At 39.8% G+C, this 16,558-nt stretch overlaps 1 protein-coding gene across 2 annotated transcripts in view; it reads left to right on the top strand.

Moving 5' to 3' along the window:
- Nucleotides 1-16,558, top strand: part of Sirt1 (sirtuin 1) — a 20,029-nt gene that overhangs the window by 1,068 nt on the left and 2,403 nt on the right. The window contains exons 2-8 of one of the 2 annotated variants that reach the window (XM_021204929.2): nucleotides 1,124-1,240; nucleotides 2,331-2,572; nucleotides 5,549-5,701; nucleotides 11,450-11,597; nucleotides 12,202-12,281; nucleotides 13,414-13,600; nucleotides 15,159-15,713. In XM_021204929.2, the coding sequence (XP_021060588.1) occupies nucleotides 1,124-1,240; nucleotides 2,331-2,572; nucleotides 5,549-5,701; nucleotides 11,450-11,597; nucleotides 12,202-12,281; nucleotides 13,414-13,600; nucleotides 15,159-15,713 (1,482 nt within the window). The remainder of the gene's footprint in view (nucleotides 1-1,123; nucleotides 1,241-2,330; nucleotides 2,573-5,548; nucleotides 5,702-11,449; nucleotides 11,598-12,201; nucleotides 12,282-13,413; nucleotides 13,601-15,158; nucleotides 15,714-16,558) is intronic. The other variant, XM_021204930.2, reaches the window with a different exon arrangement.

The raw sequence follows: 16,558 nt of genomic DNA, 5'->3' as shown, positions 1-16,558 counted from the left end.
GTCCCGTGGATCGACCTGCCATTGCGTTTGGCAAACTGACACACCTGTGTTTTTTTTTTTTTTTTTTTTTGGTAGACCTATGACTTTTTTTAAAGTTAGAAATTTTAATACACTAAAGCTGTTTCTTGAGACATTCTTTAAAAAATTAAGGAAGTGGCTATTCCTAAAAAGGTTGCTTTTCTGCGATTGCATTTATCACTTCGATATAGAAGAGTGATAGTTGCACTGTACTTTCGTGAGTTTTCTTTTCCTTCCAAAATCATGCTCACAACATTTTTAGATTAACAAACCTGAAACAAACCTGCTTGGTTTTGCCCTATTGACTCCAAACGTTTGGGTTATTTTTTGTTGTTGTTGTTTTTGTTTTTTGTTTGGTGTTTTTGTAATAATGCCACTTACCGTTTTCCTGAAAAGCTTTGTACAGAATTTATCGGAGTCTGTCAGTGCCCTTCTATATGTTTGTGGCCCATATAATGGGGCCATGAATTAAAAAGCAACAAACATGTTAGGGACTGAAATAGGAAATGGCCCTCGATGTCAGGTATTAAAGGGGAAACAAGCGTATAAAGTGTGTTTTGTGTTCTGTAAAGCATAAATTTACCAACCCCGGGTGGCTGAAGCAGGAAGATTGGTACTTGAAAGGGCTACAGAAAGAGACTTTCTCTGGTTGGGGCAGTGAGAACACAGCCAGGGATTGATTTTTATCTCAGTGACATTTAGAGGTAATTTCTATTTGATGCATTTCATGAAGTTGTATTTCTTTGTCCTGGGCATGGAACCCAAAGCCTATTTTGAAAGCATGCTTCTGTAGGGCTACACAGATTTTATTTGTGTGTGTGTTCATTTTGGATTTTTGAGGTAGGGTTCCCGTTTAGCCCAGGCTGGTCTGGAACTCACTATTTTATATAGGTCAGGCTGGTTTCCAACGTCTGTGCCTTCCAGGTGCCGGAGTTACAGATGTGTGTGCTTCTGTGCCTTTCTGGTTTTTTGTTTTTGTCTCAAGAACCTGTGTGTGTCTCACCATACAGGCCAAACGGGCCTCAAAGTACCTGGGGTTGCAGGTGTGGACAGCAGGGCCCAGCTGGGGATTGTCTCAGCCGCAGCCTTTTGATCTCTTTGACAGACAACCTCCTGTTGACTGATGAACTGCTCACTAATGGCTTTCATTCCTGTGAAAGTGATGACGATGACAGAACGTCACACGCAAGCTCTAGTGACTGGACTCCGCGGCCGCGGATAGGTATGCTTCAGGCATGTGCATCTTTGAAACAATCGCAAACTTCCTTCATTCCTTCCATCCTGCCCGTCCTTCCTTTTTGAGACAAGATATTTTATAGCCCAAGCTCTGCAGTCTTTGCACCAGCCTCTGGAGTACATCACAACCAGAATTTCTGTTGGACTTTTTCTTCTCTCTCTTTTGATTTCTTTACATTTTCATGTATTCTATGATGGCTTTAAACTCGTGGAGTCTAGGCTGTAAGGATGACACTGGTATCCTGACTTTACCAGCAGTCCAGAGTGCTGGGATTATAGGTGTGCTGTACGTACCGTGTCCGTTTGTTATTTTCTCACCTGTCTCTCTTCTTCTATACATTATTTTTGCTTTCTATGTACCAGTCTTTGGGTTTTTTGTTTGTTTTGTTTTGTTTGTTTGTTTGTTGCTTGTCTTGTTGTGGTTGTTGTCGTCTGCTTGCTTGTTGAGACAGGATCAGGTATAGCCTAGACTGGCTTGAACTCATTGACTGACTGTGTAGCCAGCATGTATTGGCATTGAATTTCTGACCTTGTGTCTAAATGCTGGGCATTACAGTTACTTGGTACCACCCCAGCAGCTGCTTTTGTACCAACTTTAAATTCTCTGTCACCTTTACCATTTAGAGTTAGTTGCTCAGGTACTGGTAAGATTATTTTTTTTCTTGGCCTCCTGCATGGTGACCCTTGAGTTGCTTACCAAGCCCTCCTATCTAAGCTCAGTCAGAATACCTAGGCAGCCCGGGCGTGGTGGCTCGCATCTTCAATCCCAGCACTCAGGAGGCAGAGGCAGGAGAATCTCTTGAGTTCTAGGCCAGCCTGATCTACAGAGCAAGTTCCAGGAGAAGCCAGGGCTACACAGAAACCCTGTCATCAACCAACCAACCAACAAAACACCTTAGACTTAAGCACACCCTCCCCAAACTGGATTAGTCAGATCTTGTTAGGGATATGACATGAAATGCATTTAAATTGTATTCTTTGCATAAAAATGTATATATTGCTAACTCATTGCTTGAAAAAAAAATAGCTTTTTATTAGAAGTGGAGTTGATGTGAGTCTTTCTTCCCTTAATATAGGTCCATATACTTTTGTTCAGCAACATCTCATGATTGGCACCGATCCTCGAACAATTCTTAAAGATTTATTACCAGAAACAATTCCTCCACCTGAGCTGGATGATATGACGCTGTGGCAGATTGTTATTAATATCCTTTCAGAACCACCAAAGCGGAAAAAAAGAAAAGATATTAATACAATTGAAGATGCTGTGAAGTTACTGCAGGAGTGTAAAAAGATAATAGTTCTGACTGGAGCTGGGGTATGTAAGACGCAGAAAAACAGTAAAGAGATCTTATATTCCTTTTCCAGCTAATTTTTTTTCTGCTCTTAATGTCGCCTTTGTTCATAAAAAGTGAGGAGAGCAGCAGTTGCTAAACTAGTTCAGTGTTTTGAAAAGTTTGACAACTTTAAATCTTTGTATATTTATAGAACAATTGGTAAGTGGATTTATGTTTTTTTGTTTTGTTTTGTTTTTATTTAAGAGTGTGTGTGTGTGTGTGTGAGAGAGAGAGAGACTGACTGATTCATTCATTCATTTTTGCCTGCCTACACGCATAAATGTGCATGGTGTGCCTGGTACCCACAGAGACCAGAATTGGGTGTTGGGTTCCCAGGGTCTTGAGTTAGTCAGTTGTAGGCCACCATGTGGGTGCTGGCAAACCTGGATTCTCTTCAAGGAGTAGCAAGTTCTCTTTAATGGCTAGACTCTCTCTAGCTCCTTGACTTGTTTGGTTTTAATTTTGTGTGTATGGATGTTTTATCTACATGTATGTTTTTGTACCATTGTGTGAAGTGCCCAAGGAGTCCAGAGGCATCAGATCCCCTGAAACTGGAGTTTCATGTTTGTGAGCCTCCCAAGTCCTCTGCAAGAGCCTCAAGCCTCTTTAAAACTCCTGGAGTTTTTACACTATATGCTGGCTCCTGAAGATGAGTTAGAAAAGTCAGATGAGGGCTAGGGTTGCCTCAGCTGTGATTTAGACTAGGGTTCACCTTTTATTTATTTATTTACTTAGGGGAAAACGTTAAGTTTTGTGTTTGTAGTGTGCTATGTTGTGAGCTATGGCACTGTGTGAGTCAGTACACCCTGAGTTGTGAGTTGCTTGTCCTTCCTCTCTCTTGTCAGTCTTGGTCCAGGCTTGGTCAGAAGCACCTTAACTGGCTGAGCTATTCTGTAGGCCCCCAGTTTTAGTTATTCTTGAAACAGGCTTACTCACAGCCCTGGATGGCCTGGGACTTGGCAGGGTTCCTCCCAACTGTTGGGGTTATTTCAGGTATATATTACCATGCCTGGCTTTATTTTTTGAGACAGTCTCTATGGTCTAGGATTGTCTCAAACTGCAGCCATTCTTCTTTCTGTTTCAGAAGAATTGGGATTGGGGGTGTATTCCAGGAGACAGTTTGTTTTGTTCAAAGTTGAATGGATCTGTAAAACTGGAACGGAAGAAAGCTTGTCCATTCCCCTATCCAGAGTGTCAAGATTTATCTACAGAAACAGGAGTATTGTCTAATTTATTTAGAGACAGGATCACACTATGTAGCTCTGGCTGGCCTAGAACTTCCTTTGTAGACCAGGCTGTTCTCAAACTTGTAGAGATCCAGTCCTATTCTGGCTCTCAAATGCAAAGATTAAAGACCAGTGCCATCATACCTGGTTGTTTAAAAAAAAAAAAAAAACTTGTGTAGCCATGTGTGGTAACACATGCTTTTAATTCCAGCACTTGGGAGGCAGAGACAGGTGAATCTGTGAGTTGGAGGCCAGCCTGGTCTATAGAGGGAGTTCCAGGACAGCCAGGGTTACACAGAGAAACCTTGTCTTGAAAACCTCCTAATTTTTTTGTTTGCTTGTGTGGTGTGTGTATGTGGGTATGCACACGAGTGTGTCAGAGGACAACTTGCAAGTAATCTTACATGTGGTCATCCAGTATGGTAGCCTTTAGCTGCTGAGACATCTCACTGGCCCTTTGTTGTAATTTATTATTTTCACTGCTGGAGTCTGGATAGACACTCTACAGTTGACCTATCTTTAGCCCTTTTTAGGTTCCTTAGGGTGGCTACCTGAACTTAAGAGATCCTGCCTCAGCTATCTTAGCTCTGACTATAGACTTGTGCCACCGTCCTGGATTTTATCATTACAATTTATAGTTAAAAGAATTTCCTTAGCTGGCTATGGTGATGCATTTTCTGTAATCCCAGCATTTGCGTTTCAGGGCCTTAGTGACTGTAACCTCATCATTAGAATGTAGAGACAGGTAGATCCCTGGAACCCAATGGCTACCCAGCCTAATTAAAGACACTATCTCAGAGAATGAGAAGTGAGGTGGCTCATGCCACTAGTTCTAGAGGCAGGTGTGTGTGTGTGTGTTTGTTTGTAATGAGACCCTGTCAAAAGACAAAAATTAACCCATTAATAAGTAACTGATGCATTCTTGGGCTAGACAGATGACTCAGAACTTAAGAGGGCTTACTGTTAGGCCGGGGGCCCAGGTTCAGTTCCCAGCACCCATATGGTAACTCACAACTGCATGATTGATGCATTCTGACCTCTGTGGACACCAGGCACCTGTGTAGAACACATATACATGTTCATACTTGTAGGCTTCCCTATGTTCATATAAAATAATAAAGTCTAATGGCTTCTGACAAAAAGAAAACCCAGCAAACTTTGCTGTGATATGTGTAAGGTAGTTCTAACTCCTGGATAACATACCAAAGACCCCAAACCCATTTTTGAGAATGATTTTGCTGCTGTGATTGTCCCCAGGTAGTCTTGGAAATCCGAGCCCAAATAGCCCTTCGGTATCCCTGAGTATCTGAGACTTTAAGCATGAACCAGTGTGCTCAGTCTATCATACATTATTGAAAAAAGTTTCAAAACTTGAGTATTCTTGAGGTAGTAAAGCTGGCCATGTAAGAACAGTTTGGAATGATTGTCTGGTAAAAAGTCTTACCTATTTTTTGGTTAAAAAAGGGAATTGATTTATTCCAACCAATTGTATTTGTTTTAATTTGTTTAAATGCTCAAAGGGTTAAGATTGGCCCATGAAGAACAGTATGTGGCAGATTTAATTATATTTAATTAGTTTATGTATTTTACTTGTATTTGAAATTAGAAGGCTTGTGGTGTTTCTGTTCAAACTTTGATTTTTCATCTCTTCCCACTAAATTGTATATATTAAAGGTACTTACTGAGAAGGTAGACAGTTTAATGGGGTGACTTAGGTCTTGTCTATTTCAGGTTTCTGTCTCTTGTGGGATTCCTGACTTCAGATCAAGAGACGGCATCTATGCTCGCCTTGCGGTGGACTTCCCAGACCTCCCAGACCCTCAAGCCATGTTTGATATTGAGTATTTTAGAAAAGACCCAAGACCATTCTTCAAGTTTGCAAAGGTACCACAAGTGTTTGTCTTTATGAAAAAGAGTTCTCATGTGTAAGCTTTGTAGGTTTACATTCATTGCCCAGTGACTTGGAGGCTACCAGTGTGGTAGTTAAAACTTCAGTTGTTTTAAGACTAATTTTAAATAGTGTAATTTTGGTCTTTTGCCTGTGTGTCTTGCCCTCTCCTTTGGAAGTTTGTAGATCTGAAAAGAAAAGAAAAAAAAAGACCTGTTTTCACTTACTCTTTTTTCCTGAGTCATAAAGGTTCTATGACCTACTACGTGGTATGTTTTATAGTGGACAGGTTTTAATATATGCATATGTCTGAAAATGATTTCTAATTACTCAAGGTTGAGATTACATGTTTTGGGAAACATTACAAGGGACCCTCTAGTCTTTCTAGTTGATCAGTCAGTCACCACCATAGCTGCATGTGGCTATTGAATACGTGTATTGACACAGTGAAGGCATGCTTACTTAAGGATTTTAAATACTTTGCTAAAGAAAACTGAAATATACTAATTGTACTTATTAAATACTAACAAGCAAACATGTTTATGTTTGGGACTATGTCAGGAGCCAGGCGTAGTAATACAATTCCTGCAGCTCCAGGATTTCAGGGGCAGACAGGATACTTCATGATCAGCCAGGGAGTGCTACATCATGAGACTCAGCTTCAAAAACAAAGCAGTTAACAATTTTTTATTAGGCATTTGAAAACTTCACTTTCATGTGAACTAAAGAAATTGAACACTTGGCTCCTATGTCTGCTTTGCAGCTCTGCTGTAGAATATAAAGTTTATATAAATTGTCTCAAGATTTTAGACATTAGAAATTTTGTAAGCTTTTTTAATTTTATATATATATATATATATTTTTTTTCCAGTTTAATCTTAAGTCTTTTTGAGGCAGTCTGATGTAGGCCAGGCTGGTCTTGAATTTCACTTAGCCATGGATGGCTTTTGAACTTCCTGAGCCTCCTGTGTTTTTAACTCCCATCTGTTGGGATTAGAGCAGGAGCTGCTATGCCTGGCTGTAGTTCACTGTTATGGAACTTGAAAATACGTTTGCAAGGCTCTTCTGATTTAGAGAGATGTTTTAGAGAAGTCTTAAAAAGTTTCATCTGTGGAGGGGTGGAGTGGTGAATGATGTTGTACATGCCCAAGTTTACCGGTGGATGTGACAGCACTACCTTAGTTTAGGGGGTTGGGTTCCCCACATCACACGAGAGTTACTGGACTAGAACTCAGGTCAGCAGATTAGGCAACAAACTTATCCTCACCAATCCACTTCCCATCTTGTAAGTCCTAAGGTGGATTAGAAAGGCTGTCTTCCTACAGTAGTCTCAGAATTGTAAGGGGATGCTCTAATTCTTGTCTCAGTATCCTGGTGCTTGGATTAGAGGATGGCCAGACTTTGCAGCTAAGGTGTGCTATTGAAAGCTGTGCTGCTAACACTGTTTAAAAGAACACTAGTCAAAGATTTTTTAATGGATGCAGGATCCTGGTGTATCATGGTGTCTACTATAAGTAGACACAGATTCAGGAAGGCTAGCAGGTAAAAGTTACTTTCATCTTATACAAGCATAGCTGGTTAGTGACTATGTTAGTATCCCCACAACTTTTCTTGTAAGTTCTATGTTGTGAGTTGGGGAAACTGCATTGTCATAACTAGTCTCTCTTTTTTTTTCCTCACTATTTTACCAGGATTGTCAAGTGCAAATACATATCTAAAATTGAAAGTTCCACATATTCTTCAAATTACATTTAGTTATTTACTACTTATGTATGTGTATGGGCAAGCATTATTTTGTTCCTCTTTAGGGGATTATAAGGACTAGAATTCCAGTAAACTTAGCTCTCCAATAATGCTAACCCTTTTATGTCCCTAATCCCAGGTAGAGGCAGAAGGATCTCAAGAGTTAAGGGCAGTCTCTGCTAAAATAAACACTTGAGTTCCAGGCTCTCCTGGGTTACAGAGAGAAATAGCACACAGTGGTAAACCATTTTTAGCATAAGGCCCTAGATTTTGCTACCCACAAAGGACGCACATGCTAAAGTATGTTTTTCCTAAATTTTAATTGGATTTTAGGGCAGATTGGAGGCATAAAAGTTAGCGTTTGAGTAAAAAAAAGATAGATGGGATAATTAAAGTGACCTTAGTTTATGGATGATATTCTATACGTCGACCCTAAAAGCCTCACCAGAGAACTACCCCTTTCTATGTACCACTTTCCAAACACGGGTAGGAAGAAAGTGTGGAAAAGTCTTCAGTCATCTCGGACAACAGAGGCTGGAGAGGGAGCCAGTGGCTGTGATGCAGACTGCTGCTTGTACATTTCAGAGGTCACTTTCCAGCATCTGTCCAGAGGCTCTACAGCTGCCGTTATCCCCCGTTCAGTCACATACTGCTGGCCTTCAGGCCTCCACTCTGTGACACCTGCACTCACCACATCTCCACCCCAGACACACAGATAATGAAAAGTGTTAAAATAGGGGCTGTTAAGAGCACTTGTTCTTGCACAGAGGATCTGGGTTTGGTTGCTACCACTCACATAGTGGCTCACAACCATCTATTACTCCACTTCTCTCCAATTCCCTTTTCTGACATCCTTGGGCACCAAGCAAGCATGTGGTACATATATATTACCTTCAGGCAGAGCACTCGTGCATATAAAACTTCTTAATATAAAAAACCAAGGGTTAGGTATGGTAGTGCAGGTCTTTAATATCAGTTCTTTGGAGTTAGAGGCAGGTGGACCAGCTAGGGCTACATAAGACCCTACCTTTAATTCAGTTTTATCCATATGAACTATGTATAACATGAAGTATGTGTAATGTTCTACATCATCATATGTGTGTGGGTTTTGCATGTTCATGTTCAAGTTCAGTAGGAATTAGTTCATAGCTTCCCTAATTGAAATTCTTTTATTTGGTTAGTCAGTTTGGCATACTATCAAAATTATTTTCTCATATGTGATGAAATATTGTATAATTGCACATGACTGATGACCTATGAATTACTTTAAGTGGACAGATAAGTACATATTTTTATGGTATACATTATATTGTATTTAAGAATGGCTCTATCGTTAACATCCATTACTTTACATAGGTATTTCTACTCTTACATCAAGACATTGTAGATACACAATGTTTTTAATAATTGTAATCTCTATTTTATACAGTAGATAGTCTAAATATCGTTCTCCCTCAGAGATTATGTGTGTGTGCTCACTAGCTTCTTCCCAATCTTACTCTACCATATTAGCTGAGAATTAATTGTTAATAACTGGGAGCTGTCACAGGACCACTGTATTAAATTTACTATACTGTCCTTGAGTCATTTCTATGACAGCCATGTCTATTTACAGATCATCTCTGACTTCTTTTTCTACATGAGACCATATGGCAAATGTATAGCCCATAAAGCCTAAAATGTTCACTGTTGTGACCCTGTACAGAAAATGTGTTCTGTTAAAATTAAATAACCTTCAAGAGGTAGCTGTCAAGAAGTTGAGTGGAGTTTAATGAATGAAATAAGTAGGAGGAGGGTTCTTAGTGGAATTTTGTTTCACATTGTTCCTTTATGGGCATGTGTGTGGTGTGTGTATGCAGTGTGCAGTGTAGATGTGCATGTCACAGGTGGTGGCTAGACATTGACTTTGGGCATGTGATCATTGTTCTTGCTATTTCTTGGGGCAGGGCATCCTGCTGGACTGTTCAGCTAGGGTTCCCTGTTTCTGCCTCCTGCATGCAGGAGTTACAGCGCTGGGCCTCAAGCTGACAGTGTAAATACTTCTCACTGCCCTAGTTTCTCCAGCCCTTCACGTTTTTATGTGCTGTTGGGTGGCATGGGATGTGCTCTGTGCCTCCCATGCCACCAGCCTTCAAGTGTTTATAGAATGGAAATGTAGGTTATAACCAAACAAACTCATCTGATTTCCTAGGTTCTACAACTCTAAGATTGGGTGAATTTTGCCTCTACCTCTGAGTGCTGGGATTAAAAGTGTGTGCTTTTGATCTCAGCAGAATACCCAACATAGCTCTGGTTTCTTAAAAGCCTTTAGGACTTGAGATGGGTGACCTAATCTTTTTGATTTGGAATAATTAACCCATACTCTATAAAAAACTCCAAGCTATTTGATTTACAGCAGAATTTTTAGACTCAGTCTATATAAGGCAAATTTTTCATTAAAAGTTTTTAGAATTTTTATTTTTTATTTTTATTTATTTATTTATTTATTTTTGGGTTTTTCGAGACAGGGTTTCTCTGTATAGCCCTGGCTGTCCTGGAACTCACTCTGTAGACCAGGCTGGCCTCGAACTCATAAATCCGCCTGCCTCTGCGTCCCAAGTGCTGGGATTAAAGGCGTGCACCACCATGCCCGGCTAGAATTTTTAGAATTTATAGAGTATTTCCAGCTGTTTCTTAATGGGATTCCAGGCATGTGCCACTCAGTCCAGCTTCATGAGTGTTTTCTGTATGCATTGTAATGGAGAGCAAAAATTATAGACAGAACCATCCATATGTATACATAACTTCAATTTTTGCTTAATACAACCAGAAAGATTACACCCTGGTGACTAACTTGCTTTGTTCATGTGTGTCATGGACTATTTTTAGGTCAGTACATGAGAGCCCTCTCATTCTCTCAGTGGCTGAATATTCCACTATATGGATGTATCTTACTGCACAACTAGTTTCCGTATTGATGGGCATACATATGGTCATGTTTAGTTTTTGCCAAAATTATAATGGGTTAGATAAAGCCTATAATGTAAGGAAACAGTGTAAGCTACTTGAAAGAAAAAAGAAACTTCCTTGCCACAGTCACTTACTAAATGAAATTGAATAAGAACACTATCAGGAGTTGTGAGGATGAGGGGCTGGAGAGATGGCTCAGCAGTTAAGAGCACTGGCTGCTCTTCCAAAGGACCTGGGTTCAGTTCCCAGCACCCACATGGCATGTGGATCTGACATTCTCACACAGACATACATGCAGGCAAAATATCAATGCACATATAAATGAATAAATAAATAAATGTATATATTTAAAAAGTTGGGAGGACCAAAATTGATACTTTTTCTCTGATCTTTTTGCCATGTGTATATCTGAATTCTTTGTTTTTAAAGAAGAAACAGCATTGAAGCATTATTTGGGGGGAAAAACACACACACAAAATCCAGCAACTCAACATTCATGAGCAGCTCTGTTCTATACCAGTATGTGCCTGTGCAGTGGAAGGAAAGCAATTTTGGTAAGGAATTAAAACTTTAGCTTTAAACTCCCAGCAGGTTGATATTTATCAATGATGAATCAAAAAGAAAGTTTTAAATAATTCATTGACAGCCTTTTTTTTTTTTAGTTCTGAAGTCACCATACCTTTAATATCTGTAATTTCAGTGTAAAGTTTTCCCCTTTTTCCTTAAAGAAAAACAATATGAATTAGCAGCCAACAAAATTTCAAAATTTAGATGTACCTAAGGTATGTATTTCTTCCGACGTTAAGTAATCCATTATGGGTCATGTTATCTTGTACTTCAAGGGACCAAGTTTACTAATTGCTGAGTTTTCATAAAGTAACAAACTTTTTTCTAGGGGCCACCCATTTAGATGCTTTAAAATGTTCGTGTATTTTGGTTATTATAGTACATACATGGGGGTTTATTGTTAGTACCTATTTGACTAAACATAAGCAGGATATCTGTTATGCTTCTTTTACTAATTAAACTTTTCTGCCTTTTGCATTACATAGGAAATATATCCCGGACAGTTCCAGCCGTCCCTGTGTCACAAATTCATAGCTTTGTCAGATAAGGAAGGAAAACTACTTCGAAATTATACTCAAAATATAGATACCTTGGAGCAGGTTGCAGGAATCCAAAGGATCATTCAGTGTCATGGTTAGTAAACGTCACAGTGGCTTTCTGTAGGGTGTTTACTTTAATAGAATAATCAGGCTTGGAAAGAAGCTGCTGTCTAGTAACGAGATTAAGCATTATTTTGAAAATCTTGAGTACAATTTTGTGTAAAAACTGAAAAGGACACAAAAATAAAGCTGAAGGCCTCAGATGTGGATGTATACTTTGATAACAAGTTCAAGGCTAGCCTTGACTAAACAAGACATAGCCAAGCTAAGGTAACTCAGTTGGTACCTTCCAGCTGCAGAGTTATGTTACTTCAAATAGTAGCTTTAGAGGATAAGGTCTACATATATATGTATTAGTATATAAACTTTATCACATGGATTATATTCCTTAAAGACTTCAGGAGAATTCAGGTTAAAGTCTTCATGGTGGGGCTAGAGAGATGGCTCTGCATTTAAGAGCATTAAGAGCACTGACTGCTCTTCCAGAGAGGTCCTGTGTTTAATCCCCAGCAACCACATGGTGGTTCACAGCTATCTATAATGAATGCCCTCTTCTAGCATGTAGCAGTGCATACAAAATCTTCATGGAGTAAGCCACAAATGGCCCTTCAATAAATGTTCTATTTTGGTTGTTTTAGGTTCCTTTGCAACAGCATCTTGCCTGATTTGTAAATACAAAGTTGATTGTGAAGCTGTTCGTGGAGACATTTTTAATCAGGTAATTTGATTCATCTCATTTTAGGAATTGTGTAAACTTCACTTTTGGTTGTATCCTCATCTTTTTCTCCCTTCTGAGAAGTATGTGTTATAAAGAGTGTTAGAAATTCTGATGTAAGTAGGTCTTTTTCTTTGACCTTAAGTAGAAGATCCCTTTGCAAGAAGGAGGATGTTAGAGCACACTTGAAGGCTGAGGCAGGGCACTAAGAGTCCGGCTAACCTGAGCTGGATAGCAAGAGTCTCATGGCTGCTTAGCATTTGTAGTCCTGGGATTGCTCTCCTGCCTGAAATGCGAACATTTAAGGAGGTTGGAGAATAAGAAGTTGAAGGTCATGGTCACCTACAAACTTTCTCAAACCAACCAACCTAAAGTCCTTCTCAATACACCTAACAACCTCCTTATAATCTAGACCTAAGTCACAAGTTGCAGTGAATACCTCTGGACTTTGTCTTACATAGTTGTGGTAAACAGTTTCAAAATGATAATGAAGTATTTATTACAGGAAAATATAGCAACACACATCCAGATATATGTTTAACTTTAAAGTCATGTATAGGGCTGGTGAGATGGCTCAATGGGTAAGAGCACCTGACTACTCTTCCAAAGGTCCAGAGTTCAAATCCCAGCAACCACATGGTGGCTCATAACCATCCGTAACAAGATCTGACGCCCTCTTCTGGAGTGTCTGAAGACAGCTACAGTGTACTTATATATAATAAAAAATAAATAAATAATAAATAAATCTTTAAAAAAAATTAAAAATTATTAAAGTCATGTATAACTGGGGGGAGACTATATTCAAATGGAGTCATTTTCACAAACATTTTTAAAAGGTCTTGTTTGCATGCTTTACCATGCTCTTTACATATTTATAGTATTTTATGGGTGCACCATGGGTATGGGGAAAGGATAGCATGTGTGGAGACAGGATGAGAGAGATCAGGCTGTGGAGATCAGAAGATCAACCTGGGAGTTAAATTTGGTTGTCAGGCTTGATGAAAAGTGTCCCTGCTTGGTGGGTTATCCATCCCCCAGGCTCCACGACAGACACTATCATGCCTGCACAGCATTTGTTTGCTGGGAATGTTGCCGAGTGCTAACCTGGGCTACTTCACTTTGATGTTTTGTGCAGGTAGTTCCTCGGTGTCCTAGGTGCCCAGCTGATGAGCCACTTGCCATCATGAAGCCAGAGATTGTCTTCTTTGGTGAAAACTTACCAGAACAGTTTCATAGAGCCATGAAGTATGACAAAGATGAAGTTGACCTCCTCATTGTTATTGGGTCTTCTCTGAAAGTGAGACCAGTAGCACTGATTCCAAGTAAGTTGATGTTTAGGAGACAGTTGTGCATGCTGTGAGTTGTGGATCTGTGTAAGATGTGATTTTACTATTTTTATTTAGAAAATAGTTGAAGGTCTAAGTTTTACTATTTAGGTGATATTCACAAAGTGACATTTTGGTATGGGAATGGGGCTGTGAAGACAGAATATCAAATTTTAATTGTAGTTCATATAAAATCAAAGCAAAACTGATGCATGCTTTTTAGTAGTGTGTATATTAAAGTTGCAGAGGTCAGCTTTAATTAATTCCATGAATAGTCTCTTATTTTTATTTTATGTGTGGGGGTGTTTGCCTGCATGTGTGCCTACTTTGGCCAGACAAGAATGTTGAGTGTCCCCCCCCCAAACAGTGGTTCTCAACCTTCCTAATGATGTAGTCCTTTAGTACAATTCATGTTATAACCTCCAATGATAAAATAATTATTTTTTGCTACTTAACTATAATTTTTGTTTGTTATAAATCACAATGTAAATATCTGTATTTTCTGATGATGTTAGGCAAGCCCTGTAAAAGGGTCATTCACCCCCAAAGGAGTTGTAACCCACAGGTCATATGACCTACCCCTCTAGAATATGTACAGTATCTCCTCATTGCTATTATATGTGCTTATGTATGATAGAAGTTGTGTGTGTGTGTGGTGTGTGGTGTGTTCTAGAGATGGACTGATCAGTAGTGAAGACCACTATTCTTGAGAGGACCCAGGACTCACACCTGAATGACACTGTCAGTTTATAGGGGATCTGGTGCTCTGTTTGGCCAAATACTTACATTGTACACTTACATGGATGTAGGCACATATTTCCCCCGCCCCCAAACATACTCCATTTCTTGAAACCGATCTCACTATAGTTGGTGCTAGGATATGCAGACTAGGCTAGCCCCACATTCCAGTCTCCTGAGTGATGGGATCCCAGCTAATGTATGGTAGGCAGGAGTGGTAGAATATGCCTGCCTATAAACCATGTGGTATAGGGTAAAGGCAGGATTAAGAGTCAGGAGCTCTACTTAGCAGATTTGAAGCCAGCCTAGGATAGATGGAAAAAAAATAGAGTTCTATTCCATAATAGCTGTAGTGTCCAAGAGCTCAGCCTGTGGACTAACATAATCCCAAAGGTAAATTTTTTGAATTGAAACCACTCCTCCATGTCCAAGTTTCTGTCATTCTTGATGTCCTCAAGGATCCACCTGCCTCTCCCAAGTGTTAAAGCCATGAGCCGCCACAATCAGCTAGACTTCTTTTTTTTTTAAGCTAATTTAAAGGATTAGTTTAAGCTTTTTGAACTGGAACACCTATGATCTCAGCTCTCTGAGTGTTGAACAGAATTGCCATGAGTTTAAGGCCACAGACTAGCATAGCCTCAGCGGGAGGAGTGTAGTCTGTTACCGAGAAGAAGTCGCTTTGGAAAGTGTGATTTGTATCTCTGCTTGACCCTTTTTGTTGTTGGGATTAAAGGGGGTGTGCTACCATGCCCACCCCTTGTGATTGTCATTACAATTAACTTCTCTTTCCTAACTCCCCTTTTCACCCTGTTTCTAGGTTCTATACCCCATGAAGTGCCTCAAATATTAATAAATAGGGAACCTTTGCCTCATCTACATTTTGATGTAGAGCTCCTTGGAGACTGCGATGTCATAATTAATGAGTTGTGTCATAGGTTAGGTGGTGAATATGCCAAACTTTGTTGTAACCCCGTAAAGCTTTCAGAAATTACTGAAAAACCTCCACGACCACAAAAGGAATTGGTTCATTTATCAGAGTTGCCACCAACACCTCTTCATATTTCGGAAGACTCAAGTTCACCTGAAAGAACTGTACCACAAGACTCTTCTGCAATTGCTACACTTGTAGACCAAGCAACAACCAACAAAGTTGATGATTTAGAAGTATCCGAATCAAAAAGTTGTGTGGAAGAAAAATCACAAGAAGTACAGACTAGTAGGAATGTTGAGAACATTAATGTGGACAATCCAGATTTCAAGGCTGTTGGTTCCAGTACTACGGACAAAAATGAAAGAACTTCAGTTGCAGAAACAGTGAGAAAATGCTGGCCTAATAGACTTGCAAAGGAGCAGATCAGTAAGCGGCTTGATGGTATGGAATGCTTTTTGTTGAATCACTTTCAAAGTATTGTGACCAGAGAAAGGTGACTCCCAATGTCAGATAACTGTTTTGACATTAGTTGCTGAAGGTAGTACTGTGTTTGTGTGTATTAAGTTAGTTTGGGCGATGAGTTGTCTTTGCTTTGTGTGTGATTAAACCTGGGGCTTCAAGCAGCTAGAGTGGGTTATACTCTATTCCCCCACCTCCCCAGCAAATGATTGAGACTTGGGTGCTTTCTGTGGGTCAGTTTATGATCTTACAGGGTGGAAACCATGTACTGGTTGAAGATGTACCCCAGAAGGTGATAAGGCCTAGGCTGTACCTTCTTCTACCTTCTTGCTCAAAGCTGCCTTGTTTAAGATCTAGAAAACAGGATCCCTATCTACTGGACATCTATTTTGTCCTATCAACTGTTATGGTGGCAAGTAAGTGATTTAGTTAGGTAACATACACTGCTCCCTCCCCTCTAACAAAGTCACAATCTGGACATACACAATGGGAGGCTTATGCTCTGGGAATTGCACTTGTCCTGTATCATATTTGCCCCTGGAACAAGCTTTGGAAGTATGTTTCTGGTCATCTTAGATAATTTCTTTCTAAAACAGTGCAAACGATAGAGCTGTTAGACTTAAAAAGATGTAATCCCAGCATTCAGGAGGTAGAATTAAGAATTGAGTTCGGGGCTGGTGAGATGGCTCAGTGGGTAAGAGCACCCAACTGCTCTTCTGAAGGTCNGGAGTTCAAATCCCAGCAACCACATGGAGGCTCATAACCATCCGTAACAAGATCTGACGCCCTCTTCTGGAGTGTCTGAAGACAGCTACAGTGTACTTACA

This window comes from Mus pahari, chromosome 9 (genome assembly GCF_900095145.1).
Source record: "Mus pahari chromosome 9, PAHARI_EIJ_v1.1, whole genome shotgun sequence".
Classification (NCBI taxonomy): Eukaryota; Metazoa; Chordata; class Mammalia; order Rodentia; family Muridae; genus Mus; species Mus pahari.
This window is presented reverse-complemented; position numbering and strand designations above follow the sequence as displayed.